A 27,681-nucleotide genomic window follows, 5' to 3' on the forward strand; every position below is an offset into this window, starting at 1 on the left:
GCTCCACTATGGCTGCAGCTTCTCGCTCTTCCGCCATCCGCCATCCCGCCCCCAAGCATTACCTACCTCCCTAATACTGCAGCCAACGGCCTCTGAGAACGATTACCCGTTGCTTGGAAGAGGTCACGATTTAAGTGCCAGGAACAGTTTTGCCTAGACCGATCGGGCTTTTGGAGCGCCCAATCCTGAGCCATTCTCAGACGCTCATCTTTTCCGTGATTAGGAGTGAACCAACGACCGTTGAGAACTTGGACACCAGCAACCTATATCATCACATATTTAATTTCTCATCTCGTACAGGAAGCGCTAGTTATGATGAAGCCATTTCTTTAGCGTTCCCTCACGTTATTGTATTTGCTGAAGAAAGAAAAGAAAATACCAAAGTCTGTGTCAACAGCAGATCAGCCATCATGCTAGTCTAGTTACCTACTAATACCAAAAGAACTGAGAAACAAAACCCCAGCCATCGTTGACCATCCCTGGTCCAAACATGCAGTCTTGGAGCTGCAACATGGTTACTGATCCTAGAAAACATCAACCTTCCGTGGTCCCGCCATCTGAGCCGGCCTTTTCTGCCTCTATATGTCACCCATCTTAATCACTTCGCCTGCAGCCTGCGTCTGTTTCTCTCAACTATGATGCCGGCTCGCGGCTGTGTGACAACCGAATGATCCACCCACCGTGGGGAGACGGCATTTCGATAGCCAGCCAATATCAGAGCTCCGTCAGCCGCTGGCCCTCGAAGCTCTTTGGCCACCATTCAGGATCAGATGCTTTTACACTAGCACTAGGTATGTAATGTAATGTAATGTTGCTGCACACTCTTCCAGCACGTCAATCTTGAATCCCAGTTCCAAATCCCTAACCCCTGTTTAGAGTGACAAGCTTGCCGCCGCCATATCACAAGAGCCACCCACCGTATGCAGTGTTCTGCTGAGCCTTAGCTCTGCAGCTCTGCCGTTCTCCGCTTCACCGTGAGGATCTGATCGTCTGAGGCCATATATTCGGCCGCATGCCCAGTCGAACTCCACTGTAGCTTTCGCCTCAAGACCCTGCTCCCTAACACGAGTTCTTTCGTTTATCATTTGTGCTGCTTATTACATCTGCCTCTCCATGTTTCATTGAAGAATCTGGTTTCTTTCTAAGAGCGCTAATTGACCGGCTTACCCGTGCCCGTCTCACCAGATTGCGATCCTCAAAGCCCTTATAGATCAGTCAGCCAAGTCGCCGATTTGCCTTCTTGGTTTTGTCTTATTAAAACTCACACATATCGATATATGACATCGCCATTAATGTCGAAATAAAAGTGTTTTTATTGCGCTCTGTCGCCAATTCATTATCGAACTTGCTGGAGTTTCAACGCTGGTCGAAATGGCTCCCAACTCAAACATCCGTCACATCCTCGAAGAGGCCGCCAGCGACTTCTCCGGTCTGGTCAAACGAATTCATATTCCTCTAACACCAACAAGTCCACCAGGTCTAGTCCAGGCACATACAATCGACCCATGGGAGAAGTCAGGGAAATATGGTCGAGGATGGTCTTATTTTGCGCTCGCCCTAATGGGAACCGTCCTTGTCATGCGTGTTTGGCACTTCTGGCAAGACAAAATTCGACAAGCTATTTACAAGCAGGAGGTGGAGGAACATTACCAGAATCTCTATAATGCCGAGGCAGAGGCCATGTCTGGCATGCGAAGTGCTCAGGGTCAGCATTTCTTCCCGGAAGGAAACGAAGTGTTGGGTGAAAAGCACTTCCGACCAAAGGCGCACTTCTCTTCTGTCAACATTATCAACGATACCTTGGCTCTGTTCCGATGGATATTCTATCGCCCTATCCCAGACTTTGTATGGAGAAGACGCCGAGTCACATTCTCCTCGTTGGCAGTCCTCGCCACTGTCTTCATCGCTCTCGTCTTTGTGGTACTTTACTGCTTCCTACAACAACCACTCTACTGGCAGAGCATCCAGTTTGGCTCACCTCCTCTGGCCATCCGAGCAGGCATGATCTCTATCGCTTTGACGCCTTGGATTATCGCAACCAGCATGAAAACGAATATTCTTACCACCATTATTGGTATTGGCCCCGAACGACTGAATGTCTTTCATCGATGGGCAGGCTATCTATGCTTATTTTTGTCACTTGTTCACGCTATCCCCTTTTATATCCAGCCTGTTTGGGATGACGGTGGAATGAAAGTATTCCAGCGTTTGTTCCCTGGTGGCAGTGGCATCATCTACGGCACAGGCATTGCCTGTCTCGTCCCCCTTATCTGGCTATGTGTCGCCTCACTTCCTTTTATCAGGAGAACAGCCTATGAAGTTTTCGTGGTTCTTCATATCCCTGTTGGAATGCTTTACGTCGGTCTTTTATTCTGGCACACAAAGAACTTTCTTATGTCTTGGGCGTATCTCTACACGACGATTGGTATCTGGGCATTTTGCTATTTCTTGAGGCTGTTCAAGTTGAACTGGCTCAAGCCCTGGCGCATGTCTTTCATGGTTGGTGACGAAGCAGCCATTACTCTTATGGCCGAGAATGCGGTCAAAGTCACAATTCCAACACAGATGAAGTGGCAACCTGGCCAATATGTCTATCTGCGAATGCCTGGAATTTCCATATTTGAAAACCACCCCTTCACAATCTCCTCGCTGTGCAGCGACGATTTCCCCTCAGAGTACGGCGAGCAATATCGTGACTGCACCTTGGTATTCCGACCTTATGGTGGATTCACACGAAAGGTGCTGGACACTGCCATTGAGAAAGGACCTTTCCATACTTATCGTGCGTTTTTGGATGGTCCCTACGGTGGCATGCGCCGCGATCTGGCCGCTTTCGATACCTGCATTCTTATTGCAGGCGGAAGTGGTATCACGGCGCTTATGTCGCAGCTTCTCAACCTCATCAAAAGAATGAGAGACGGTAAGGCCATTACTAAAAAGGTTGTGGTGGTCTGGGCCCTAAAGCGGCTCGAAGCTATGGACTGGTTCAGGGAGGAATTGAGAATCTGCCGTGAGGCTGCTCCCCCAGAGAGTGTCACTTGCAAGTTCTTTGTGACGTCGGCCGTAAGAGCACGACCTGGCATGGAGGGAAGCCCCTTCAATCAGAACGACCCCAATGGCCCTCACGGGCCTAGGGCTCTGAGTCATATGTTCCATGATAAGCTCGACGGGTTTGTCGCAGGTATTGCCTCCAAGAGAAACTCAGCCCTGATTCATTCCGAGGCTCAGGGTGACCCGGAGCGTGAGCGCGAGCTACGTGCTGAGGATGAGGATCGCATAACAGCTCTTCCTCAGCAGAAGTATCTTCAGCCTCACTCATTCCCACCTCCACCACCAGGACCACCGCCCACCAATCGGGAGGAGTCTCTAAGAAGGCTTGAAGGACACGGCTATCCTGAGGACAAGAAGCCTCCGATCGAGGATGCCGATGAGCCTACAGCGAACGACGGGGAGTTCCACTTCAGACCCATCAAGAGTGACAACCCACCTCAGTTCAACTACGCGCCGCGATCACCTCAGCGACTTCCAGAATCATTCCCCACAGAGGAAGAAGCATTTCCAGTACGAGCTCCAGAGCTTGCACATCTTCGGACAGCCAACCCTGAGGCCGGAAGACCACGACCTACATCCACTTTCGGACCACCATCTGGCTTCGATTTTGGGTTCCCAGAAACTCCAACCGAGTTTCAAAAGAGCTTGATGCGATTCGCATTCCCAGTGCCTCACCAGATCGATGGAGGCTGGAGTGTTGAGTATGGCCGACCAGACTTGGGCTACATGCTCAAAGAATGGGCAACAGGAGGCGCTGACGGACGAGGCATCCTCGGCCGCCGCACAGCTGTGTTTGTTTGTGGCCCGCCAGCCATGAGAGTTGGTGTTGCCAACACAGTAGCTCGACTCCAGGCAGAGATCTGGGGCGATGATGAGCTGGAGGAGATCTTCTTGCACACTGAAAACTACGCCCTGTAGAAGGCCGAAGCCGTGCATATAATATGAAGGAAAGTGTAATTCTATGAGTCTTGTTGACTTGGACGGAGACAGGGGAGCAAAGAGATACCATGAGCGATCTGAATTTTTGATTAAGTATCAATGAAGTACTCATTCGATCTGTGAAGAGATGTGAGTTTAACAATAAGATGAAATACTGCAATAATACGTATAAAACCGTGGCCAAGTCACTGTTTTATTCATATTATTACAGTATTGGGATTTACTGTTAAACTCATATCTCTTTATTGATCGAATGAGTCTCCATTCATACTGTCAAGTTATATAATTAAATGACCATTCACGAATACAATAACTTATTGCTTGAGCGACCCGGTATTAAGAAGGATGAATTGGTCTTGTGATCGGAGGAGAATGCGAAAAATCTGCGGCTGCGACATCAATCCATGATGGCTCTCATGACAGATGGGGAAAGCGACCACAAGGGTTCACGAGAATGCCCCTCCTTCTCGAACGGAAGTCATGATGACCCCACGGTGGAAAGCCATAAAACCGCGAATAAAATTAGAGTGCCGTGATTGGGGGATGGCTCAATTGAGGACCTTGGGGGTTGGGAAGGTGATTGTGTGGTTATGATGAAGGAAGCACCTTGATGGCTTCCTTTCGCGCTTCTGTTTTGACGTGACCAACGAGGCGAGCAAAGGACAGACTTTGTATCAAAGAGGTCCCCAAAAATACGAAAAGTCTACAAATATAAATCCTTGGTAGAGTTCCTGCTTATAAAACACTCGCTTACAGTTTCATACACTCAAACATTACTTATACCATTGCTACTTATCTGCGTACCCATCCACGGACACTACGCCGAGCCTCGACTTCAATAATCAACGACAATGGCAGCGTGCCCAACTAAAGATCTTGAGGAGATGGCCAAGGCATGGTCCAAAGCCATGGAGTTCTCCATGGTCCGCTTCCAACGCGTGCATGATCTTGCAGAAGACCAACTTGATGACGCCATCAATGCCGGTCATCTAGTTCTCGAGAATGTGTGCTTGTTTATATATGCAGGTGTCAAGCATGGACAATTCCGGTATGCTTCCGCGATCTTCTATATCTCGCAACGGTAAACTGACCAGAAACGCAGACCTCCTCTCAGCTTTTGGCAAGTTCTTCATTCAGAGTACGGCATCGTCGTATATCCTTCTGCATTCCAAGAAGACATAAATATCCCAGGATTGGGCATCGATGTGACATTCACAGAGGCATACCAAGGCCACATCAGTAAGTTGACAAACCACTCACCAATGATATGTATGGCGTATACTTATATAAATGATAGTGATGCATGTTGGAACACGCACCAAGTATCCTCCTCGGTGCCCCTTTGAGTTTATACAGGAACCACCACCGGTCTACCAGAGGGAAACACCTAAGATGGAAACATGACGGTCCAAGACCCAGTTGAGTCGGTTCAATGGCGGCGATATCAGATATGATGCAATGATTTTGGGGTTTAGCGGGTGGGTTTGGCGATAGTAGTGCGCCTGGAGTATAGGCTGTCTGGTGGTGATTTGAGCACACATCAGTTCGGGATGTCGCAGAAGAGTTAAAGACGCAAAGTCTCAGTTTCAGCGTGTGAATTTTACTTTCAATATTAGGAATGTTCAACCGACAACGCTATGTTTCGCGCTGTCCTATAGCTCCATCCCTATTGGCTCTCCAAACTCCCTCCTCACCTTCGAACTCTTCACGTTTCCATACCTCAACCTTGTTTTTACACTCTTCCAACGCTTCTTCACCCGCCCGCCACGCTGCTTGACGATGCGGGGATGATACGGCGATCAGAATGCTCTCCTCACCGATGGGAACAGCACCAAGACGATGAATCATGGCTACTCCACGCAGACCATGCTTCTCACGAACGTCTTTCGCAATGACCATCATGGACTTTAGAGCGCGAGGGTGATATGCTGTGTATTGCAGTTCCTTGACCGGTTTCCCGGCGAAATTATCACGGGTGGTTCCTGTTTTCGAGGTCAGACTCGTAGTTGAACAATGGAAGACGAATAAAGACGAGAGAGCTTGCCTGCAAAGAGAACAATAGCGCCAGCTGAGGGGCTGCGTACACGGTCCATGATGGCCTGGGCGTTTAAGTGATTGTGTGTCAAGGCGACATAGCAGTCTTGTTCTGTTTGTTCCCAGACATCTTGAGTATTCTGTGAACCCGCCATTTCGAATGATATTTTTGATAGTAGTGAGAGATAGGTACCAATGCACAGAGGGAGAGTATGAGTTTATCTCTCAGAATTGACTCCCTCATCCTCAACCTATCAAGAGTGGGTTTGGTTTGTATAATAGCGTGGAGATATCCCAAATTACATACGGTACCTAGTGAACATCACTGAGCAAGATAAAACTATGCGATATAAGTTACTGCATTTAAAAAAATTCACAGATATCTTGAAATCATTTCTACAGATTCTAATTACTGCTGGTTAATCAAAGTCGTGACTCTACCTATGAACGCTGATCTCCCGTCGCGAATGACTAAGCCCCACCTGACGTACTTTCTCCTTGAGCCTCGACCTTTTTGACTTTAATTTCTAAACACATCTTCACTTCACTCATGCAGCTTGATTGCTTTATGAAATCAGCTAGCTTTCCTCTTTTTGTTTCCAAAAGAAAACCCACAAACTGAAGTCATCGTGCGCGACGATCACTCAAGGGACAAACCGATACACAATGAACCCAAGCGACGAATATCAAGACCGAGATGCCGGCTACCGATCGCGGCAGGGTAAACACATAACCCGCGCCTCAGGCGGAGATGGGGAACTCGAGAGGGACCTCCATGGATGAATTTGAGCCTCGTAGCTAACTTCCCCACGGGATGGCGAGATCATTCCAGGTCTCCACCCAACCAAGCTTTCCACGATGACTCGAGAGAGAGAGACTCTCGGTACCGGGACGATGAGGACTACGACAATGAATACTCAAAACGAGGTGGCGCATCTCGAGATGCGCGCTACAACGCCAGCGACGAACATGACTACCGAGGCATGTACGATGATGGTTACGTTGACGAAAGCGACCAAGGAAGACGGCGTCACGAGGAAGACAAGCATCAAGGTACCAGAGGGCGATATCGCGACAACGATGACCCGCGGTCCCAATCTCCGTCTGGAAGCTACCAGAACAACCTTCGCTCCAACAGCCCGACACGAGAGGCAGGCAAGCCCAGCGACACCATCATTCTCGAAGGCCTGCCGTTCAGTATATCGTCGAATGAGGTTGGTACCCTACCGGTCTAAACAAACTCTTGCAGCAGCCAAACACTGGGATTACTTTGCTTTATAAAGCCAACACAATCACTTTGGAAAACATACCCATGTGCCGCCCTTTTCGCCCCTGTCTCCTTGCTATAATGGCACCGGCGACGAAATACATATCCTTTGAATCGAGTCGACGTATCAGTTCGCAAGACTAATTCACGGACCTGTAGCTTCGAGACAGTATCCTGAGCAACACAGTTGTCGCCGAGTACCCGTCAATAGACGTGCGCATTTCCGCTTCCAAAGGTACATAAGACATGTCGATAGTCTACGATACTTTATCAGTTGCTGATATGACCAAACAGGAAATCGCAGAGCGTTTGTGCAGTTCCAGGAAGTCGATCATGCTGTTGCTTTTATGAGAGAGCATTATCCAAAGCTTCTTGTTGAGATGACGCACTCCACTGATGATGTCCCAGAAGGGAAATTCGATGCGTACATCCACTACGCTCGAAGCCGAGATTCGCGTGATGCGACTGATGTCCGTGGCATCCCAGGTGCTGATTGGACTTGTCCTACTGTAAGTCAACTTTCGTCGTCAGTAGCTATGTAATCGCTAATTGGAGCCAGTGTGACTTTTCCAACTTCTCTACCCGTATTAAATGCAAGATCTGTGGTGGCCCTCAAGCTGGTAAGTCGAAGCCATATACATTGTCAGTGATAAAGACTGACATTACAGTGCCATCTCCAGCGTGGCAACTGAACCTCACCGGCATGGCAGATGCCTCGGATGTACCTGCACAAATTCTTGTTGTCTATCCCCTGGCATCATTCGTGACAGAGGATATGCTCGCAAGCGATATGAAGCGTCTAGAGCTTGTCAAACCGGAGAAAGACAAGGATACCTCAAACGGGGGGCCAAAACTGAAGTCCACAGCGCCAACTGGTGACACAACAGGCTACGGCGCTCGACCTGGATCCCTACATCGAGTCTTTCTCATGCGCGACGCCGGCACTGGTGAATCTTTCAAATACGGGTTTGCTGAGTTCTGGACTGTGGAAGATGCGACAGCTGCTATGACCAAATTCCAGAAGTCCAGGTCGTTCACCGTTGCCGCCTGCCCAGTAACGGTAGCAAGCACTCATATGGGTGTTTTCCTGCCCGAAGAACGAGAGGTTGTGCCAGCCATCGAACACATGTCGTTCAATCCTCTGTTCAACCCAAGCCTTCGTGTTCGTTACAGAGATTACCATCTCTACCCTAGTCAGCAGATCGTCACCGAGCAGCCCCCAGAAGGTGACAGGGTCTCGCAGACACGCGAAGAGGAGGAGAACGACAAGAAGTCAAAGAAGCGCAAAGCAGATGGAAACCTGGCTGCCTCGTCCACAAAGAAGTCTGCGCCTGTGATGGCGGGCCGTATGGCTATGTGGCAGCAGAAGAGTAACGAGCTTCGCGAGGAGAAGGAGAACAGACCGGCGAGACCAGCGAGACCAGGCAAGGCTGAGTTCAGCGATGTGAACCGAACACCGCTGCGTATAAATCTCTCGGGATCTGGTGCAGATATGGCCAAGCCTCAAAGCGCTATCAAGATCTCTATCTCCGGAGTAGCGAAGCTTGATGCCCCTGAGACCGCAGCTCTTGAGAAGCAGGCTTCACCTGACGAGACCGGCACGCCTGGTAGTTCCACGCAGCCAGCGGCGACTTCAGAGGAACCCCCAGTCTCCTATGTTGACCGCGATCGACTGATGTGTCTGATTTGCATGCGCAAATACAAGTCTGTCAATGAAGTCAACATCCACGAAAGATCGCGGAACCACAAGACTGCGACGGAAAATGAGGATCAAGTCAAAGCTGCATTGCCCAGACTAGCGGTACGCGACAAGAGACTCCAGAAGCAGATTCAGGAGAACCCCGATGCTGCAGCTGCAGCATCACAGTATCGTGATCGTGCTAAGGAGAGGCGAGCTGTCTATAACCAACCCACGAAACCCACAACCGCAACGCCAGGGAAACCCAAGTCCGCCCCCAAGGTAGAAGATGCGGCGCCGGCTCCGAAGCCTGCCCAGTCCAAGGGAGCAGGTATGCTGGCCAAGATGGGTTGGTCTACCGGCGCAGGCCTGGGGGCCAATGGAGATGGGCGAACTGAAGTCATCGAGACCAACGCTTACCAAGAAGGCGTCGGACTGGGTGCGGAGGGTGGTAATTTGGGCGATGCGGCCCAGTTGGCTGAACGCAAGACAAAGGACACTTACGCCGATTACGTGAACACCGTGCAGGACAAAGCACGGGAACGGTACAACAAGTTGGGCTAGCTGGGAACTCGACTCACGTCGTGTGGATTTGCACTGCTTGTGAATAAAGCTAGATTTGGCGTTAAGGGAGCTCTCGTACGCAATACAATGGGGCATGGATTGAAGAATGGGGCTAGTCTGATAATATGATAGATTGAGGTAGTCTCAAGGGATATATTACACTCTCTTCTGTGAGGGCAGGCTTGTCTATTGGGACCATCTATGCTGGTATAATGTAGCAGTTTGGCGAATAGTATGAACAGTAGCTGTGTACAGGGGTATAATTGTATATATACAAGGCGTACCATAAATGCCGTAAAATCCTTTCCATGTTGCTGTATTCAAAAAACCGCTCTAATATCTGATGTTGTCTATCCGTATGTACTGGATAGAGTTTATCGAAATGCTTACAAAAGAGTCAATGCAATGCCCGTAGCGACGATGAGGGTCACCAAGGAAGCAGGGGAAACATGTCCGGCAGCATTCTGGGGCTCTGCAAAAGCGTTAGATGACAGTAAACCATACGAAAAGATGCGTTAGAAACTTACCTGGAACTCCAGAGACGTCTGGGAGCTTGGAGTTTGCCTTGAGTTCAACGACGCTTGATTCATTGTTGCTGTGATAAGCCTCGGCAATGCCCACTTGCTCGTTGGCCAGATCGTAGACGACGTAAGCGGAGCGTAGGAACGTGTCGCCAAGGATAGCAAACTTAGAGGTACCGATACCATAGGTGCTGGCGGGAGAAATGCCAAACATACAGACGCCATCCCAGTCCTTGAAGTAGATGTCGAGACGGGGATCCTTAAAAAGATCTTGGTTGTCAGGGAAGGCGTTGACGATCATCTCGCTCATGGGGATAGAGATGGTCTTTCCGTCAAACTCGAAGTCAAAGCTAATACCCTTGCCCTTGTCTTTTCCATATCCGCAGTCTACAAAAGGGATGGGAACATCTTGCACGCTGAGAACGTCAAAGGCCTTGTAGATTTCGTTGACCTGGGGGTCGGGCAAGAGACAGACGGTGGATCCAGAGTCGAGAATAGCGACTGTGTTCTTCTTGAGGCTATCCATCTTGATTCCGTTTGAATTCTTTGGCGTCTTGACATTGAGGCCCTGCAAAGAGACGCTGAAGGAGGTGACGTTTAGTGATTTGGTAGACTCGGGCAACAGAGGAAGGGTGGCAAGCTTGCCATAGAACCTCTTTGTATCAATGCCACCAAAAAGAATGGTTCCTTGATCAGAATCCAAATCGTTCTATGCTTGGTTAGATGTGATTCGAGAAGTCCTCCGAGTTTGACTCACAAGCCAAAGACTGTAGGTAGCTGTGTCAATGAGGCCCTGAGATACCATGTTGTCAACAATGGCAGGGTAAGACTTGTTGGTAGCAACATTGGCAGAAAACCCTAGGCCCATGATTCCAGTTGGACGAACAGACTTGATCGCAAGACCCAGTTGCTGCTGTTTGACGGTCTTGCCATCGATAGTAACAGTATCATTAAAGTAGTCACCCTCGATTCGACGAGTGTCTAGATATCGAATATCAAAGCCATCACGGTCAACGACCTTGAATGTGCGACTATTTTCAGGCTTGACTATGTATTGTTAGCATCGGTCTTTCATGTCGAAACAAGAAAAGGAGCTTACAAGTAGTCATGCAATATCCGTTTTTCTTTTGCGCCGCTTGGCTATGGCATAGATCGGTGTTGTTTGAGTTGACCCAAGTATCACTACTGCCAGTGTCGAGAAGAAAGCTGATGTTTTGAGGCGGTGTTCCAATTTGGAACTCTGCATAATATCCTCCACCTGTTATATTATTCAGAGCCTCTAGATTTAGAGTGTCGCGTTTATCGATGGAGGCGCCATAATGAAAGCCGTGCTTCACGAAAGGAGCAGAGACTGTGCCAGCAGAGGCTCCTATAGTGAGAGAAGCAAGAATAGTAAAAGTACGCATGATTCCGGTTTCGATTGACAACGAATAAGGTTGCAACGGCTAAAACCTTGGTAGAATTCTCGAATGCTATGTCGTACTGGAGATTAATAAATCAAACTCTGGCGCGCGTATCCGAGATTACGATGCTGCGAAGCTGATAAAAGAATGAATGGAAATAAGAGCAGAATAAGCAGAAATGAAAAACAAGTAACGAATAAGGAAAGACAGCTAGGAATAAGCTTAATAGCACGATGTACCGATCGCCAGGACTAGATAGATTAAAACTAGAGGAGGGAAAAGGGAGAATCGACCAAGAAAGACGATACTAAGGAAGATTTAGGAGATGCTAGTGGGTTTAATTAATGAAGTACAGAAGCCAAGACTTGACGGTTAGACGGCACTGACCGCGTCGCTAAATTATCTGATTGGCTCCCTTGCCCTAGAAGGAACATTCTTGGCCGTCTTGTCTCAGCGGTAGGAACGTGGAGTCTCCAGTGGCTTAAGCTTAAAGTGGATATGCAGCAAGCATCATAGAATGACGCTGTCATCTACTTTATTTCTTCTATAAACAAAGCTTACTACGGAGTCGTGTAAGTGATACATGACATTGAAGAGAGATAAGTACAACCACCAATAGGCTGAGCATCAGCACGGCCAGATGACATTATTGGCAAATTATCCCGTGATGTATACATGTACATAGCTTGGGCAAGATTCATGTCATGGCACAATAAACATCACTTTGACTTCAAACATGATAAATAATGGAAAACAATCTCATTCGTTTCTGAATGTTTTTTACAATTTTTTTTTCTTTTTCTTTCACTTAGGTACCTATTCTCTCCTTTGTTTTCTGTCCCTTGCACTTTTGTCTAGAAAAGTGTTAGATAGCCTGAACCGAAATCGACGAAGGAAAGTAGGACAACAAAGCGAGCAACTTACTCGACCTTGCCATGGTTCCACGCTTTTAGTTCAGTCACTTCGATAGCCGACCCACAGAGACTGAGCTGATCACTCAGCTTTAGGCGAGCACCTTGTGGATCGCCCTTGATCCAGGCAAAGTCAGGCTGCAGTCGACGGACCTCGTTTTCTAGAGCCTGAAGCTCCCAGAAACCGTCCTCTCGCTCGCCAGCGGCGTTGAACTGGTCAAATGGAATGTACTTGATCTCTTGGTCACTTGCAAAAGCCTGGTAGCCGATAGGATCGGCGTCAACGGCCTTGGAGCAGCGACTCTGAGATTTGATTGCCCAGTACCGAGACAACAAACGATAGTCCCAGAGGTTGTGATAACCAGCGGGGACCACCTGTTTGAGCCCTTGGATGACCTTTGCAAAGCCATCTTTGCATTCTGGGCACCAGTCGATGACAATCTGCAAGCCGGTGCGTGGGTTGCAGCCCTTCCCGAGGCGTCCCATGACGCCACCCACCAAGGACTCAGCAGGCAAACACTTGGTCTTTCCCCCATAGACCCAATGGGCACAAGGGGCATAGACAGCGTAGTCCTCCTTGCACATTTTGAATGAGTATCTCAAGAAAGATCTTGGCGTGACTGAAGATAGAGGGTAAGGGTAACTCAAGAGTTCTATAGAACGGATAGCGATGATAATAGACTTACCTGGCAAAGATGAGTTGTGTGTGCAAATAGTAAGTTGACAGGAAGAATTCAGTTTATCGAGGATACGGAGGAAAATAGAAACTTATTCAACCAGGACGAAAGGCAGTATTTATACTAAAATTTTGGAGTTTACAGTCAATGGACAATGACTTATTCTGCACTTGTTCTTAGCAACACGACAGAAAGATAGTGTCAATTGCTCGAACATTTCAGTAGACAAGCAAGACACCGTGCATTGTGAAAGGGATATGCAACTGCCAACAAGGACATGGATGCGTACTAAGGTGCAAGGTGTTTGTGAATGCGGACATTCATATCGTAGAAAGGAATGTGAAGTGAGTGCGACTTATCACGCTATACATCACCAGTCTTGCATACCTAATGTAAAGAGCTTTGACCAAAGAAGGCTGATATGAATGTAAGTGGCCCAGGCAGAACAGTCTACCCAGAGAAGGACATTGAGCTTTCCGTTTAGAACTGAACATAGCAAAAATGAATGTTCAGGCGGGACAAAGAAGCAGGCCAGCAGGCGTCAAACAGAAAACAATATTATTGTGGTATCAGTAGGTAAACAAAATGAACAACCATATGACCAAAGAAAAACTACAGCTTTGCAGCTTTCTCTCCACCATCTTTCTTAAGTCGAACGACGCCCTGCATGAAGTCAGTATATCACAACAAAGAAGCAGCAATTCAAGACTCACCTCTTGGAAACACGTCGCAAGCAAGCCTCCATCCTTGCCAAAGATCTTCTGCGTAACAACGCCCCTACCATCTCCCGCCCATGGGCTCTCCGTCTCTGTAAACATCCACTCGTCCGCCTTGACTGCCGTCGGCTCATGGAAGTAGATGCTGTGGTCCAGGCTCACCATCATGCCGACGTGGTCTCTCTTCTTCCAGTCCTCAACGTTGGAGCCCATGCCTTCAAACTCACACATCTCCTTGACCCTTTCCTGAGTCTTTTCATCCAAGGAGGGAACCTCTTCGGGGGTAAAGGGGAAGCGCCACAAGCCGTGCAGGCGGGAGACGGTGCCGATGAAATAACTATCCGACATATAGGCTAGGGCGTTCAGATGCGCTTGGTGGCCGCCTGCAGCTGAGATCTTTTGTCGCGATCGCATCCATTGCCTGCTCTTGCGGTCCTGTGGTTGGACTTTGGGGTCACTAGCGCCCAGCACCTCAATTCTGTGACTTTGGAAGGGACCGGTCCTTGCCCACTCTGGCTCACCATCCCAATCATCCGCGGGTGCGGTAACGTTCTCGGGAAGGGTCGCTGCATGGCTGACCTCCCGCTGCTTCTTGTCTGGGCTAACCTGGCGGACAAAGCTGATGGTGGTGGTGAAGATGGCTGCTCCCTTCTGTCGTGCCTGGACCGTGCGTGTCGCATACGAGCGGCCATCGCGTACCCGCTCAACGTGGTAGAGAATGGGGGTCTCGGAAGAGCCAGCGAGGAGAAAGTAGCAGTGAAGGGAGTGCACCAAGAATGTCTCTGGGACTGTCTTTTGCGCAGCGGCAAGGCATTGAGCGATGACGGCACCGCCATAGATACCGCGGGCCCCAGGAGGACGCCATTGAGGATGCGTGTTTGTGAAAATATCCTAGGGTTAGTTAGTAACCTTGGTCTGTATTGTATCTAGCATGAATTGGTTGGGCATGGGCAGACGCCGCACGTGTCGTAGCAATGATACAATATGTAAAGCAAAAATACAAAGCATAACTTACCGTTCCTAGAACCTTAAGCTCTGTAACGTCCAAGACGTTCTCAATCAAAGACTTGTCTTCATCATGCTCTGGTGGTCGCAGCAGCGTTGGTCTAACATTTCCTTCGATAACAGTCATTTTGTACTTTCCACCGCGCTAGTTAGACGCGTCGGCACTATGGATGAAAGATTGTCGACGATATTCTAAAGGACAAGGAGGGTAATATGGTTTAAGGAGAAAGAAGCCAAGATTGCAGATCGAGCGTTTACTACTGTGTATGTGTTGATAAGAAAGACGAGACTCATACGTAACGGGCCCCTGATGAGTTTAAGGTTAGCAATGTACCGACTGCACGTAACTTAAGGGACTAATTGATTTTTTGCCGAGGTTCGGACTCTCCACCGATCGTGGGGCCGAGTTAATCAACCAGCCCGTGACCGGTAGTCAACAGTTATTCTCCGGTCCGGGAATTATAACGGCAAACCCAATAATAAAGATCATTTGAAGTTATGTTATATCGTGGAATTCTGACAGCTATTTCATTGCAACAAAACTAACCATTCTTACATAATCTCTCATCTGTACAACGTTTGTTCCCCCACCGATCTCCCACACCTTACACTCCGACTCTTTTGTTTACTTTAACAGGTTATTAACAACTTTATACCTACTCAAAAAGTACTAATACTGAACTGAACCCTGATTCTCATCCACATGATCTTCGTAAATCGGCTCCAATCCCTCCCAAGCAGCTTGAGGGTCTCCCTGTGGGCCGGCTTTCTCGCGCTGTTGCCAATACTTGCCGTTGAATTGCCAGTACTCCTCTCCCGTGATCTCACAGCGTGCCTTTTGGAACCAAGCAGGTACGAACTCTTCACCACGCTCCTCGCGAAGGCGTCTGCGTGATCGTTGTGCGTTCTCCAGGCGATTCTTCTCCTCGGCAGCAAAGTCATACTCTCCGTCTTCCATCGCGCGCTGGTCAGGTCGGAGACGAGAGTCGGTAGGAGGTAGCCACGGCCGCAACTGATCATCTATGTGGTTAAATGTCAGGACGAATGGTGTCAAGTTGAAAGGGATTCCAGTTGGTCGCTCATTTGCCTTCCAGATGAGATACGCTCGGTTGGGGTCGCTTAGACCGCTGTGCGCCATATCGCCGCCACTCTCCTTGGGCTCATCAACTGCTGCCTCGTAACCTGGTGTTAGGCGAGCGTACAGCTTGGAGTTCCAGCGACCACCGAGACTGACGCGCACCTTGCCAGAGGCATCAGTGACCTTTCCAGATACTTGATATGCGCTGGATGCCTTCCAGCCACGCGGCTTGAATTCAACATGAGCCACTTCGCCTGTTGTCCAGTTCTTAATCTCCATGACACCATAGTTGTCGACTGTGGGGTTTCCAGTAATGATGCCGATGACCGAGGAGGTAACCTTCTTCCACGTGTAAAGTTCTTCGTTGCCTCCAGCGGTAGGTCGAAGCTTGAGGAACCATGTACCCAAGGGATTGATGTCAAAAGATTTACCATAGAACTTGGACCTGACGGCTGATTCACCCCAGTAAGACCACTTGGGTGCCTCTGCGTGGGCCGCGCCAACTGGCGGGTGGTGGCTGACTTGTTCAATAAAGAAGCGGTACCCCTTGTCAGGTCGCACGTATTCGAATGTCTCTCCCAGGAGAGGGTTGAAAGGTTTGGCTACACGGCCGATTGTGGATGCGTATTCACTGGCAGCAAAGGCAGCCACGTAAATGAGCCGTTCAATCGAGTCAGCTCGATCCGCGGCCAGATCGAGCAAGTCAGCATACTCCATATCCTCACCAGCACGGTAGAGGAGAGAAGTTGGTTCGTTGAATGAAACAGGCAGAGTCATCTTGGTCATATCCTTGCCAATCATAGACTTGAGAATACCCTGCTCAGTGTTAGCATCATGAAGATATGTTTTCCGTACAGCACACTTACCCATAGAGAAATCTTAGGGCGGTCGTCAGCATCCATTTTGAGTCTCGTTCGAATGCCATTTTCGTAACCCTTGAAAGAGGAGCTGATGTCCATTCCGCCGGATACAACAATATCCTGGCTTTTTGGCTGAATCTCATCAGCAGGCAGTTCTGATACCTCAACTTGACCGGCGTCCACGGCGTCAAAGAACTCGTCCTCTTGTTCGGACTCGCTCTCGGACAAGTCTACATGAATCGTAGGTTTCCTTCGGACGGTCTTCATCGTGGGTGACTTGGGCTGTGCTGATGCTGATGCCAGTGCCGATGGTTTAGTTGGTGCATCTTCGAACTGTCCCTCCTCGTATTCCTTTTCTCTGCTGTCGTGCAACTCCTTTTCTACGTGTGCGTCCTGTACAGGGAGCTCAGCCCCAACAGGGATGCCGCTTTCGATAACCTCACGCAGTGCCCTCTTTGTTGCCTTGCGCTTTTTCTCTGCTTCTCCGACGCGAGCCTCCAAGACCTCTTGCTCACGAGCCACTTGTGCCATACTTTCCTCCCACATACGTCGCATGTTCGCCTCCCGATCGAGGCGGTACTGCCAGTAGGCATCGCGGTCCTTTGATATCCGGAGCAGATCGGCAACAAGTGTGGATAAGCTTCGAATGGCACCATCGTAGGTGCCTAGGGCTTGGGAAACGCTGTTATCGGAAAGAGGTGTGCTTGGGTTTTGGTTGAGCTCGTTAAGGAGGGCCTGGTGAACATGCGACATTGTTTCAAGCTGGAGCTTGGCTGATTGGGCTGTAATATTTAGCGCGTCTTTCGTGGCAGTAGGCTCTTCGTGAAGGCTCATGTCATCGCCATAGTCATCGTCGTCATCCATGTCGTTGTTCGTCGGTGCTCCGTTCCTGTGTACTCGCGAGGTGCCCGCGTCTGTCTCGACATCCACGAATTCATCTTCTTCAATACTGCCACTGGTGCCGGGGCTAGTGTGGCTCGGTCGTTGATCAACCGAAGAGATCTTTGAAAGCGATCTGCTCGGGATTTGAGAACTGTTCCTACGTAGGTCTGTGACACTAGTGCCCTCACTATGGGATTCCTGAAGAGAAAGAGTGCTAGGGTCAGCCTTGGCTTGTCGCAAAAGCTCAGCACCACGAGCTGCTCGCTTCTCTTCCTCTTTTGCCTGATCCTTGGACCACTGAATCGAATTGTTCAGGGCCCAGAACCATCTTTTGGCTTCGACCTCATGATTTGCCTTGAGAGTATACTTGACGGAGGACTTGCCGTGAATTTCAAACTTTGTCTTCTCGTCAGGGCTCATGTGAAGTTTGGCAATCCGCATGTTGATGGCGCCGCGGCATGCAGAGCCTGCGTCGTCTTGGTGTTTGTAGTAACTCAGAACGCCATCCTCAAGTACGAACCAACGTAGCTGGTAGCCCTTTCGATAGTTGGTCCACTTCTTCAAATAACCCTTCATCTCACGAGCCTCCCGCCCAGCTAGAGGATCACCAGTGGCAGAACCTGCTGTGCCCTGTGAAGCAGCCTGTCCAAGCACCGCCTTCTCCTGGATTCCCCTCTGGGCAGCAACGGCTGCGGGGGATTTCTTGAGAATGCCCTTTGTAGCATCGTCCGTGGTGACGGATTGGGGCAGCTTGCCTTTTCGATCGCGACGGAACGGGTCGGCGCCGTGGAGAAGGAGGACTTGGATGAGGTTGGTGTTTTTCTTTCGGGCAGCTTCGTGGAGCAAAGTACCTCCAGTCTGGACGGTGACAGGCTCGGATGCGAATTCGGGGCTGTTGATGTCGAGAACAGTCTTGACGCGATGCTCCTCGAGAACGCCAGCAAGTGCGGCATAGTTGCCCCGCGCGATCAGCTCCTGCACTTGCTTGACCTTGGCCTCGGCAAAAAGCGATCTTGAAAGCTGCAGAAGCTGGAAGATCTCAGGGTTTCGCGCTACATCCAGTGGCAATTTGCCCTGGGAATTGGCAATGGCATCATTGATATCCTTTTGTTCCAAAAGAAGCTTCACCACTGTGGTTCTGCCCTGGATTGCGGCCAAGTGAAGCGGGGTGTTTCCATCCTTGTCACGGGCGTTGACATCGATCGATCCTTGTCCATCGGACAAGACGTATTCAATGACAGGAAATTCGGCACACTGGATAGCCAGGTGAAGGATTGTAGTATCGTCAAGGGTACCTGATGAGGAGCCGCTTACTGAGGAAATGCTCGGGCGGGGGGCGTTCTCGGCTGTTTCGCGAATGGCTCGGGAGATGGATGATGTATCGCCGCTTCGCAGGGCCTCGACAAATCTAAACTTGCGAACAGACTGCTCGAGGCTTGCGGTGCTCTTATCGGCAGTAGGTGATGTGAGGACCGGCTGAGGTTTTGATTGCGGCGGGTTGGAAGCAGTAGGAGAGAGGCCAGCCGAGGAAACGGACTGTTTGGCAGCGTGGCCGCGGGGGCTCTGTTGGTGCGCCATGGGGTTGATCGGGGTCAGGGTCGGATTCGAGGATGAAGGAGCTTGCCGAAGCCTCCCGTCTTCGGAACCAGACTCTTCGTCTCGAGTGTTGTTGCGCCGCAAGAGAGAGAGGGCGGCAGCGGATTTGGACCGCTTGTGGGTGCTGAAGATAAAAGATAAACAGCGGTCAGTAGGTGGAACGACTTTGATGCTGGGGTGGTTGGTTTTGGTCAAACAGCCCAGGGCAAGGCCAGCCCAGACACGGAGGGGAAGCTAAGTTTAAATAAGAAGAGAAGTATCCAATGTCTGATGTGGACTGGAGACTGGCCAAGTTGGGTCTGCATAGACACAGGTGCATGCAGCAGGAATGGCGAATCAACCTGACAGGCCAAGATGGACGCGGGATGCCCTATTTGGTGCTGTAACGACGGTATCACCAAGTTATCACTCAACTCACCTATCGCCAGTCTCAGACATCTTGGCCGACGTCTCGCCAATGGACCGAGCGCACCAAGCAGTACCGTCAGTTATGCCAGTCGAATCGAGGCGGGGAACGATCGAGGGTAAGGGGCCAGATACTGGATGTGCAGCAAGGTAGCGCACTGTAGTGTCGATAACAGGGGTTGTTTTGACCAATGCCAAGATTTTGGGTGCAGATGCTATTCTCTGATGTTGTTGGCGATGATTACGATCGTGTAGTAGGGTGAAAAGAGTATTGTGAACATCAAGACGGCCTTGGTTGATGCATCCGTCAAGTTTGTTTTAGTTGACCATCAACAATTTCATCGCTACGGGCAAGACAAGGCGATAGAGTGACATGGGCAAGTTCCGCTAGGTTGACGAGGGGCAACACCTAGTTTTAGAGCTTCACGCCAGGTGGAGATGGTGAAGATCCAGCCCGACACCTTCAGAATCAGCCACGTCTGGAATACGGATACAGATAAAGTAACCAGATAAGTTATTAATCTCAGCTTGAATTATTAATACCTAAGTAAAGTAGCATCCACCATACATCAGCTATTTCCCTACGGCCTATTAAGTTAGGCGCCTTGTCAAGGTAGCCAAGCACTGCCCTGAATATTCGTCACCTTTGCCAGACTCCATGGACTTTTTGTAGGCTGTCTTTAATGAGAAGCTTCCCCTCATATCGAATGACGTCTTCATCATCAGCCAATCACTATATTAAGTGTTACCTTAAAGCCGGCTTTCATTATAGGCTTTCTGTATCTCCGGTACTGAAGAAATTGCTACTAAGTGCCACGAATCCGGTATTATATATATTATTTTTCGAACTTTATTATAGATCAATCAAAATCATGTACATTCAAAAGCGGATGCTGCGATGGTCAATTTAATTGCAAATATCAAATTATCGGCGTTTCGATGCACAATGCCTGTCTGGTGGATGGTGCCCAAAGCGACGATCCAACACAAAATAGGATATAGCGGCAGCCGCTGACGTTTCTTGCTGCATTCAGAAATCTGGCTTGTGAAGTTGTGACTCTCAACTGTTTGCCAAAGGCCAAAACAAATAATCAACGCATTGGATAAACACCAATTGATAAGCAGATAACGTTAGGATGGGGAGCAATTCTGGCGATTTCGCATCATGGAGTTGCAGTACAGAGAAGAACGGTCCATGCACATACATATCACGAGCGGGTGAGACATTCTGAAACATTATCATATGTACTTGGAGTTTTCTTCCAACTATATTGGATATCTTTATTAAGTTTTAGACGTAATATAGGCAGGTATGTATTCATTCTATACATATTAACATAATAGGAGTGACATGAAGTTGTAAAGGTTACCCTCTACGTCGAAGAAGTTATAGTAAAGCGATCCTGGTTTCCCAACCAGATAAAGACGAAAAGAAACGATAGAAAAGGAGATAATGCAGTGGCGCTACCATAGAGCGACGACTTGCAAAAGTGCGATGCCTGCCAAAGCAGTCAGACCAACGACCATCGAAGAGGCGCCGGCAGTAGCGGGAGTGATGGGCGCTGGAGCATAGGTCTCGACGGGAGCCTTGCCGTTGTGGCCACCAGTGGGAGCCGCAACACCAGAGTGTTGCTCTTGGGCGGGCTGCTTATACGTGGGCTTAGCCTGCTCGAAAACACCAGGCTTGGTTGCTGTCTTGAGTGTAGCAGGTGGGACAACAACGCTGGTGTAAACTGTGCCATTGAGGTGGGATTCAATTGTCAGCGGCTTAGGGATCTCGGCAGCGGGCTTATAAGCCTTCATGAGCTGGGTCTCCTTGGCGGGCACAATGGCTGTGGTCCATGATGCGATCTCAGTAGTGACAGAGCCGACTTGGCAGTTGGGGTTCTCAGGGGGGCACTGAGCGACGGTATGAAACTGGCTGGTGTAGAGAGTCTTGATTTCATGGTTGACAGGGACGTCGGTAGGAGCTGGGTTGTACGCCTCTGTTACAGGGCAGATAGTAGTGTAGACAGGGATGGTCTCGGTGGTGACAGATCCATAAGGGCAGTCGACGACACCAGGAGCGCACTTGTTGATGGTGTGAACACTTGTTGTGTAGACAGTCCTGGTCTCATACTGTGGAGGAGAAGCATACTGAGTAGCGTAACCAGTAGGTTTAGCTTTGCCAGTGACTGGACAGACAGTGGTGTACAGAGGAATGGTCTCAGTTGTGACAGATCCATAGGGACAGTCAACAACCTCAGGAGGGCACTTGGTGACGGTGTGGACTCGGGTAGTGCAGATGGTGCTGGTGGTCATGCTAACAGCATCTGTGTTTGCGGGATAGTTGGTATAGGCAGGTGATCCCTTTGTGGTGAGAGAACCAGAATGTGCAAATGTAGCAGGGTTGCCGTATGTTTGGGTGTAAGCAGCAGCGCCGGTTGATGTGGTGTTCCAGCCTCTGTAGGTGCTGTAGGCGGTCGCGATAGTGGCGGCCTCTGTCTCCATGGCCGAAGCAGTCGACTCTGTAGCTCCCGAAACATTGGTCGTTGCAGTAGTGCCAGTTGCAGTGTCACTTTCAATGGGGGCATCGATAGTTGAGCTAGCAGCTTCTCCAGTAACAGCAGAAGTATCAGAAGTCGCAGTCAAGTCAGATGTAGCAGAGAGAACATCACTTGCCGAGGCACTGTCAGTTGTTGAATCCATGGTAGTATCAGCTAAAGACTCTGTGGCTGTGGCAGATGCTCCAGAAACGGTAGAATCGGTGACGACACTGAAAGTGTTTACACCAGTGCTGGTAGCTGTCTCTGTGGACTCAGTGGCATCAGTAGAGGCGCTGGCATCGGAAGAAGCAGTAGCATCGGTAGAAGTAGCTGCATCCATGGAGGTAGCGACATCAGTAGAGATGCTGGCATCACTGTTGGTGGTGGCAGTAGTATCAGTAGAAGCAACAGCTTCGGAAGAAGCAGCTGTATCGGTAGATGTAGCATACGTAGAGGTAGTAGCATCCGTAGAGGCGCTGGAAGAAACGTCGGAGGTTGCTGTAGCCTCCTCCGTTGAAGAGACATCCGAAGCGGTAGCGATACCAGTCGAGGTAGCATCCTCTGTCGATGAAGCGCCGGAAGTTGTTGAGACATCAGATGTAGTGGTAGTTTCAACCGTGGTTGCCTCGGTTGTCGTGATTTCAGTCGAGGTAGAAGCCTCTTCCGTGGTAGTGGTCATGGCGCTGGTGGTGGTGGTAGGAACTGGCACTGGGTCACAACCATACTTGAGCGCATCCATGACATGTTCGTTGTAGCTCTTCCCATCGATAATGTTCCCCACTCCACGAGTGAGATCCCAGAGAGAAACGCCGCCGAAATGAGGCTTTGTCGTGAGTTCACAGACAAGATCCTTCAAATCTTCAGGCTCAAGGTAACCTCCACCTGGCGCAGCTTCCTCGCTAGCAGGTAGACCAACATACAGCTTGGCATCTTTACTGCAATCGCTTTCTTCGATGATCTCTACCCACTTGTCGTAGTTGAAACTTTCACCCTCATGACCTTGCGAAACGGCATCACACCAAGGGTTGTTGTAGAATTGCACAAACAGGGCATCGAACTTGGCCGACTTGATCATATCCTTCATGTAAAAGTACTCGTCGCTAGTTGGGCACTGAGGCGCGCCAGTGATGGTGAGTCCTTCATCGAGTTCACGAAGTCGGTTGATCATGGCGATGTAAGGACCATTAGCTGTCAATCGTTAACGAATACTCGTCTCTAGTAGATGTTTTACTCGATTACTTACGAAGATCATGTTCGATATCAAAATCAAAACCATCAACTGCGGCATGAACAGTATTTCCATCGTCATCAACGCTGTCAAAGGGGCGAATAGGATTCGAATGCTCATTGTGAGGGCCGAAAGACTTGTAGAGGAAGTCGGCAAAGTCTCGGCCTTTGTCATCAGTGGTCATTTTGTAGTTACTCCCTTCCTCGTTATAGACACCGCCGATGCTCAGAAGAACTTTGACACCGCGATCTTTGCAGTACGGAATTCCTTCCTGGATAGTGTAGCACTCGCTGAGGAGATTTGAGTTTCCATAGGTGCCACCTGCACAATGCCCGGCAAAGTTGGTTCCGGGAAGATTCGAAGGATTGTGCTCGGGAGCCTGGTTCACAAAAGAGAGTGTGATATATTCTGGATGAGAGTCACAGTAGGCCTTGAGAGGCTCAGACCCGAGTTGACCCTGGAAGATACGTTTAGTTAACGGTTCTTTATGGTTGCGACAGCGTACATACCCAGTAGCCGTTAAGACCACCAAAGGCCTGAATGACAGGAGCACTGGTGACTGGGACAGGAGACCGATCCATAGTGACTGGTTAAAAGAGTGTGTTACGTGAAAGACTGTAAAGTGGCCGAGGCCGGTAAAGAATGTGTGATGATATCGTGATCAAAGAAAGGACGCAAACCAAAGTTCGCAATGAGGCCTAGAGCCAAGTCGTCACCGCAATCAAGTGTCAACAAAGTTGATAAGAAACAAGAAGAGCAAGAGGAACAAGAAGAGAGAATGTCATATTTTAAAAGAGCTACTCTGCTCCGAGCAAGGGGCTGCTCGCTCTGGACGCATTTCCCATCCGCTGTTGGCTCAGCTGCTGGACCTCAGCCATATGGACCGGATGCTGCCTATCTTGGGCATAGTCAATACTCTTCTCACTAAAGAAGTGCGATTTTGACATGGCTTTCTGCGGTTTTCGATGAGACAAGTTGATGTTAGCCGCACTGCAAGAAGTAATCTCCGCTAGAGAAAAAAGTAAGAGAGGTTTGGTCTAAGAAGCTGCACGCTTGTGCAGTTCAGACAGCTGAAGTTGTTAGTCAGTAGACTATCGTTTTCAGGAACAGGTTAGGCGTTGGTCGAAAGCGAGGGACTATTGGAAAAATGGGCGGCTGAGCCGTGTAAGCGATATGCCAAGGGGAATATGGAGAACTTAGATAAAGCTAAGATGAGTGTATGATAACGCTATGAGGGGGAGTGATGGAGATTTGATCTTGGCAAGCGTACAAATCTGTATCAATACTCCTTAGGCGGAGGCCCGATACCTTCCTGAATCGCGGCGTCAGCGTTGGGAGGCTTCTGGTGAGGGTAGAGTCGGCAAGGGGTATCTTGAGTGTGGATATGGAGTTAAGGTTGAATATATCCGGCTGGTCAAGCCGATTTGATGCGAATGAGTGGCTGGGCTTGACCACACGGATTTTGACTGGGAGCTGAACTATATTTAGTGACCCAGCACGTATCAATAGGGAACTCACCTGGGCTTGACATTGAAGTCTTCCGAGCTCTCAAGCTGAGACGTGTCCAAAAACGACTCCAAATTTTGGAGGAAGAGGCTGTAGAGGTTGGTTGTAACTTTGTGCTGTTAGCTCTTTCCTTACCCCTGTTTGAGAACAACTTTCCTGTGGAGTCGTGGGCTAAGCGATGCGGCTAGCGGTTCCTGCATCTCGAGTCATCACTGTAGGGCTAAAATCATAGCGTAAATATTAGAGGCCATTGTCATTGCTGAACAACGTTGGGCAGGTCTTGGTTTCCTCTTTTGGACATTCTGTTGGATAATTGAACTCCTGACAGGAAATTGGTCATCACTGTATTAAGGGTCTGACCTTTAGGGACTCAATTTAGCGGCGATTAAGCCAAGGACCGACCCCTCGGGCTCTGTCCATGTTGTCATTCCCTGCCATTGATCGACATTCTTCGCTTTCTTCCGAGAATCCTTACTTGAGTGACATCAGATGTTTACTACATCCTACCTTGGACCTACATGCCTACCTACTTTCTTGGAGCATCATGCAAATAGATGCATGGCTCACCTTGAGGAACAAAACATGTACATTGCATAATAAAGGGGGTTTGATTACGAGTCTGAGTCCTCTCCGGCTTGGCTTTGATTGTGGCTTTCATTTTTTTTCCTTCTGGTGAGCCTAGAACTCATAGTTTGCTCGTTCAATAACAGGCGCTAACCAGCTTGTTAGCTAATCCAATATTTACCAATATTTCGGTTTCGAAAGATATCAGATGTGGCATATTCATAACGCCCATTGTGATTACTTTCTATATCTCATGTATGACCCCCTTTGGCCTGTGGTCTGTGGTCACTTTCAAGTTCTGTTCCTATTTTGCTATTGGGCCTTCCATTCCAACCGCACATCCACCGCCTTTTTTCGACGCACAGTCTCTTTACAGCACCTTCTCGCACCAAGATCTAGTCGTTTCACTTGGTGGACAATTATGTGTCACTAACCCGGATGAGCGAATACAGCGTCGCGGTCTTGGCCCTCAAATTCGGATACGATGCCGATTTCCTCACACTGTTAAACGTACCGGACCTTCTTGTCCTCGTCCCTCGGGGCATAGAATGAGATTAAACTATTATCCACTACGAATTCAATCCAATGGAACGATTCTGAGTCACAGTCGATCTCAAAACTGTGTTGGTTGTATCATTTGATGCGACAAAACCTCCACTTGTTGGTCACAAATATCACTATTTTAGGTCAGAGGAGAATCGAGAGATTCGATACAGGGAAAATCAATTTTACTGATTCACTCTAAATACATTCAGAGACTTCTGTCGAGCGATATCGCTCGCTGATCTATAATATACGAATAGGAAAATCCCAGCTCGGTCATGAGTGGATATTGTGCACTTAGGCAGTATCCAAAACGATGACCTCAGCCTCCACCTCTCCAATGCTTTCCACTGCGAGCTTATCTCCAGCGTTGACGCCCTCAATGAAGGCACCATCGCCCTCGACAATCTCAGCATCCTCGCGGCCATCCAGGCGGATCTTGGCCTTTCCTCCCTTGGTCATGGGAACGTGCACGTAAACCTTTCTCTTGGTTTGCTCAGTAGCGCCTCCGCCGACTGTCCATTCGAACTTGTTCGCTGGCTCAATGATGCCGGCTCCCATGACAAAGTCGGCGTGGATGGGAATGGTGTCAGGGATAACAGGCTCGGCATCCTTCTCCTGCTGAGCAGTAGCCTCCTCGCCGCCCTTGAGAGGGCTCAGAATGTTGACAAAGCCCTGTCTCTTGGACTCATCGCTAAAGTGACGGGTGTGGTATCGGGGAACGAGACCGCGCTTCCAGGGAATGGCCCAGATCTGCAGAAAGTGCACAGTATCGGACTTGTGCTCATTGAATTCAGAGTGGGCGATGCCAGTTCCACCAGTAGTGAACTGAACATCTCCTCGCTTCATGCGGTAGAACTTGTCAGACTGGCCTCCTTCCTTGCCCTTGGTGAGCATTGAGTCTCGGTGTGTAAGTTCTCCTCCAAGGATATAAGAGAAGATCTCAAAATCACGGTGAGGGTGTGTGGGGAAACCCGAGTTGGCCTTTACACGATCCTCATTGAGGACGCGGAGAGAGCCAAAGTGAGTGAATCTCGGGTCATACCAGTCGGAAAAGGAGAAAGAGTGGTATGTGTTGAGCCAGCCATGGTCGCTGTGACCTCTGTTGCCCGAAAGGTGAGGGGTGATCTTTGCTTGGCGGAGTGACTTGGACATGTTCTTTGCAGCGTTGATCATTTGACTCTGATCAGCTGTTTGGCTTGTTGACGACGTTTTGTTTGTAGAGATAAAGCTTGTTGTAAGTTGTTGAATGTGGCTGATGTAGCTGTTTGCTGGTGAATAGATGATGATGATGATGGAAACTGCAGCGACGAAAATCGCAATCAAGGGACCGGATCGAAACATATATAGACGAATTCAGCGAATTCACGAGAAGCTGCTTGTATGCAAATGGATTGAATTTGAATTAGATGTTGATTGAAAAACGCTGACAAGATATAGCTAATTGTGCTTTGCCATTGCTCACTAACTTTGTCATCATTGCTCAGCGGATTGGTCAATGACTGCCAGTACCGACTGTGGGGAAGCATGAAAGATTTTGGTTGATTATCTCAGGCTTACAGAGACACTACTAATGATCACGTGACTGATCGACAATCGAAACTCGATCTAAAACGGATACAGTACGGACGTAGAAGTGCCCCATGAAAAACGTCTTGACGTTGGTTGGTTGCAAATAAACTCGGAAAGAGACGTTGAATACGAGGCGGTGCAATTGTTTTTTCATTT

General features: G+C 49.1%; 10 protein-coding genes across 10 annotated transcripts; 3 read left to right on the forward strand and 7 right to left on the reverse strand.

Annotated features, from left to right (window-relative positions):
* Positions 1-1,371: 1,371 nt before the first annotated feature.
* Positions 1,372-3,969, forward strand: FPSE_06460 (uncharacterized protein; the record flags this gene model as incomplete). The annotated part of the gene is made up of 1 exon (XM_009259578.1): positions 1,372-3,969. The coding sequence occupies one exon, from the start codon at positions 1,372-1,374 to the stop codon at positions 3,967-3,969; it is 2,598 nt and encodes an 865-aa protein (XP_009257853.1).
* Positions 3,970-4,841: 872 nt separating this feature from the next.
* Positions 4,842-5,394, forward strand: FPSE_06461 (uncharacterized protein; the record flags this gene model as incomplete). Its single annotated transcript, XM_009259579.1, has 3 exons — positions 4,842-5,038; positions 5,093-5,229; positions 5,288-5,394. 3 exons carry the CDS (start codon positions 4,842-4,844, stop codon positions 5,392-5,394), a joined length of 441 nt encoding a protein of 146 aa, XP_009257854.1.
* A 231-nt stretch (positions 5,395-5,625) lies between these two features.
* FPSE_06462 (uncharacterized protein) lies at positions 5,626-6,179 on the reverse strand (the record flags this gene model as incomplete). The annotated part of the gene is made up of 2 exons (XM_009259580.1): positions 5,626-5,972; positions 6,023-6,179. 2 exons carry the CDS (start codon positions 6,177-6,179, stop codon positions 5,626-5,628), a joined length of 504 nt encoding a protein of 167 aa, XP_009257855.1.
* A 624-nt stretch (positions 6,180-6,803) lies between these two features.
* Positions 6,804-9,533, forward strand: FPSE_06463 (uncharacterized protein; the record flags this gene model as incomplete). Its single annotated transcript, XM_009259581.1, has 5 exons — positions 6,804-7,238; positions 7,451-7,526; positions 7,586-7,800; positions 7,851-7,911; positions 7,960-9,533. 5 exons carry the CDS (start codon positions 6,804-6,806, stop codon positions 9,531-9,533), a joined length of 2,361 nt encoding a protein of 786 aa, XP_009257856.1.
* A 386-nt stretch (positions 9,534-9,919) lies between these two features.
* FPSE_06464 (uncharacterized protein) lies at positions 9,920-11,460 on the reverse strand (the record flags this gene model as incomplete). The annotated part of the gene is made up of 4 exons (XM_009259582.1): positions 9,920-10,005; positions 10,061-10,763; positions 10,812-11,101; positions 11,154-11,460. 4 exons carry the CDS (start codon positions 11,458-11,460, stop codon positions 9,920-9,922), a joined length of 1,386 nt encoding a protein of 461 aa, XP_009257857.1.
* Positions 11,461-12,265: 805 nt separating this feature from the next.
* Positions 12,266-12,953, reverse strand: FPSE_06465 (uncharacterized protein; the record flags this gene model as incomplete). Its single annotated transcript, XM_009259583.1, has 2 exons — positions 12,266-12,311; positions 12,382-12,953. The coding sequence occupies 2 exons, from the start codon at positions 12,951-12,953 to the stop codon at positions 12,266-12,268; spliced, it is 618 nt and encodes a 205-aa protein (XP_009257858.1).
* Positions 12,954-13,657: 704 nt separating this feature from the next.
* Positions 13,658-14,893, reverse strand: FPSE_06466 (uncharacterized protein; the record flags this gene model as incomplete). The annotated part of the gene is made up of 3 exons (XM_009259584.1): positions 13,658-13,708; positions 13,759-14,652; positions 14,777-14,893. 3 exons carry the CDS (start codon positions 14,891-14,893, stop codon positions 13,658-13,660), a joined length of 1,062 nt encoding a protein of 353 aa, XP_009257859.1.
* A 543-nt stretch (positions 14,894-15,436) lies between these two features.
* Positions 15,437-19,620, reverse strand: FPSE_06467 (uncharacterized protein; the record flags this gene model as incomplete). The annotated part of the gene is made up of 3 exons (XM_009259585.1): positions 15,437-16,660; positions 16,711-19,306; positions 19,601-19,620. The coding sequence occupies 3 exons, from the start codon at positions 19,618-19,620 to the stop codon at positions 15,437-15,439; spliced, it is 3,840 nt and encodes a 1,279-aa protein (XP_009257860.1).
* Positions 19,621-21,051: 1,431 nt separating this feature from the next.
* On the reverse strand, positions 21,052-23,921 carry FPSE_06468 (uncharacterized protein; the record flags this gene model as incomplete). The annotated part of the gene is made up of 3 exons (XM_009259586.1): positions 21,052-23,300; positions 23,356-23,797; positions 23,850-23,921. The coding sequence occupies 3 exons, from the start codon at positions 23,919-23,921 to the stop codon at positions 21,052-21,054; spliced, it is 2,763 nt and encodes a 920-aa protein (XP_009257861.1).
* A 2,329-nt stretch (positions 23,922-26,250) lies between these two features.
* On the reverse strand, positions 26,251-27,129 carry FPSE_06469 (uncharacterized protein; the record flags this gene model as incomplete). The annotated part of the gene is made up of 1 exon (XM_009259587.1): positions 26,251-27,129. The coding sequence occupies one exon, from the start codon at positions 27,127-27,129 to the stop codon at positions 26,251-26,253; it is 879 nt and encodes a 292-aa protein (XP_009257862.1).
* Positions 27,130-27,681: the final 552 nt, after the last annotated feature.

Source organism: Fusarium pseudograminearum, chromosome 2 (assembly GCF_000303195.2).
Source record: "Fusarium pseudograminearum CS3096 chromosome 2, whole genome shotgun sequence".
NCBI lineage: Eukaryota > Fungi > Ascomycota > Sordariomycetes > Hypocreales > Nectriaceae > Fusarium > Fusarium pseudograminearum.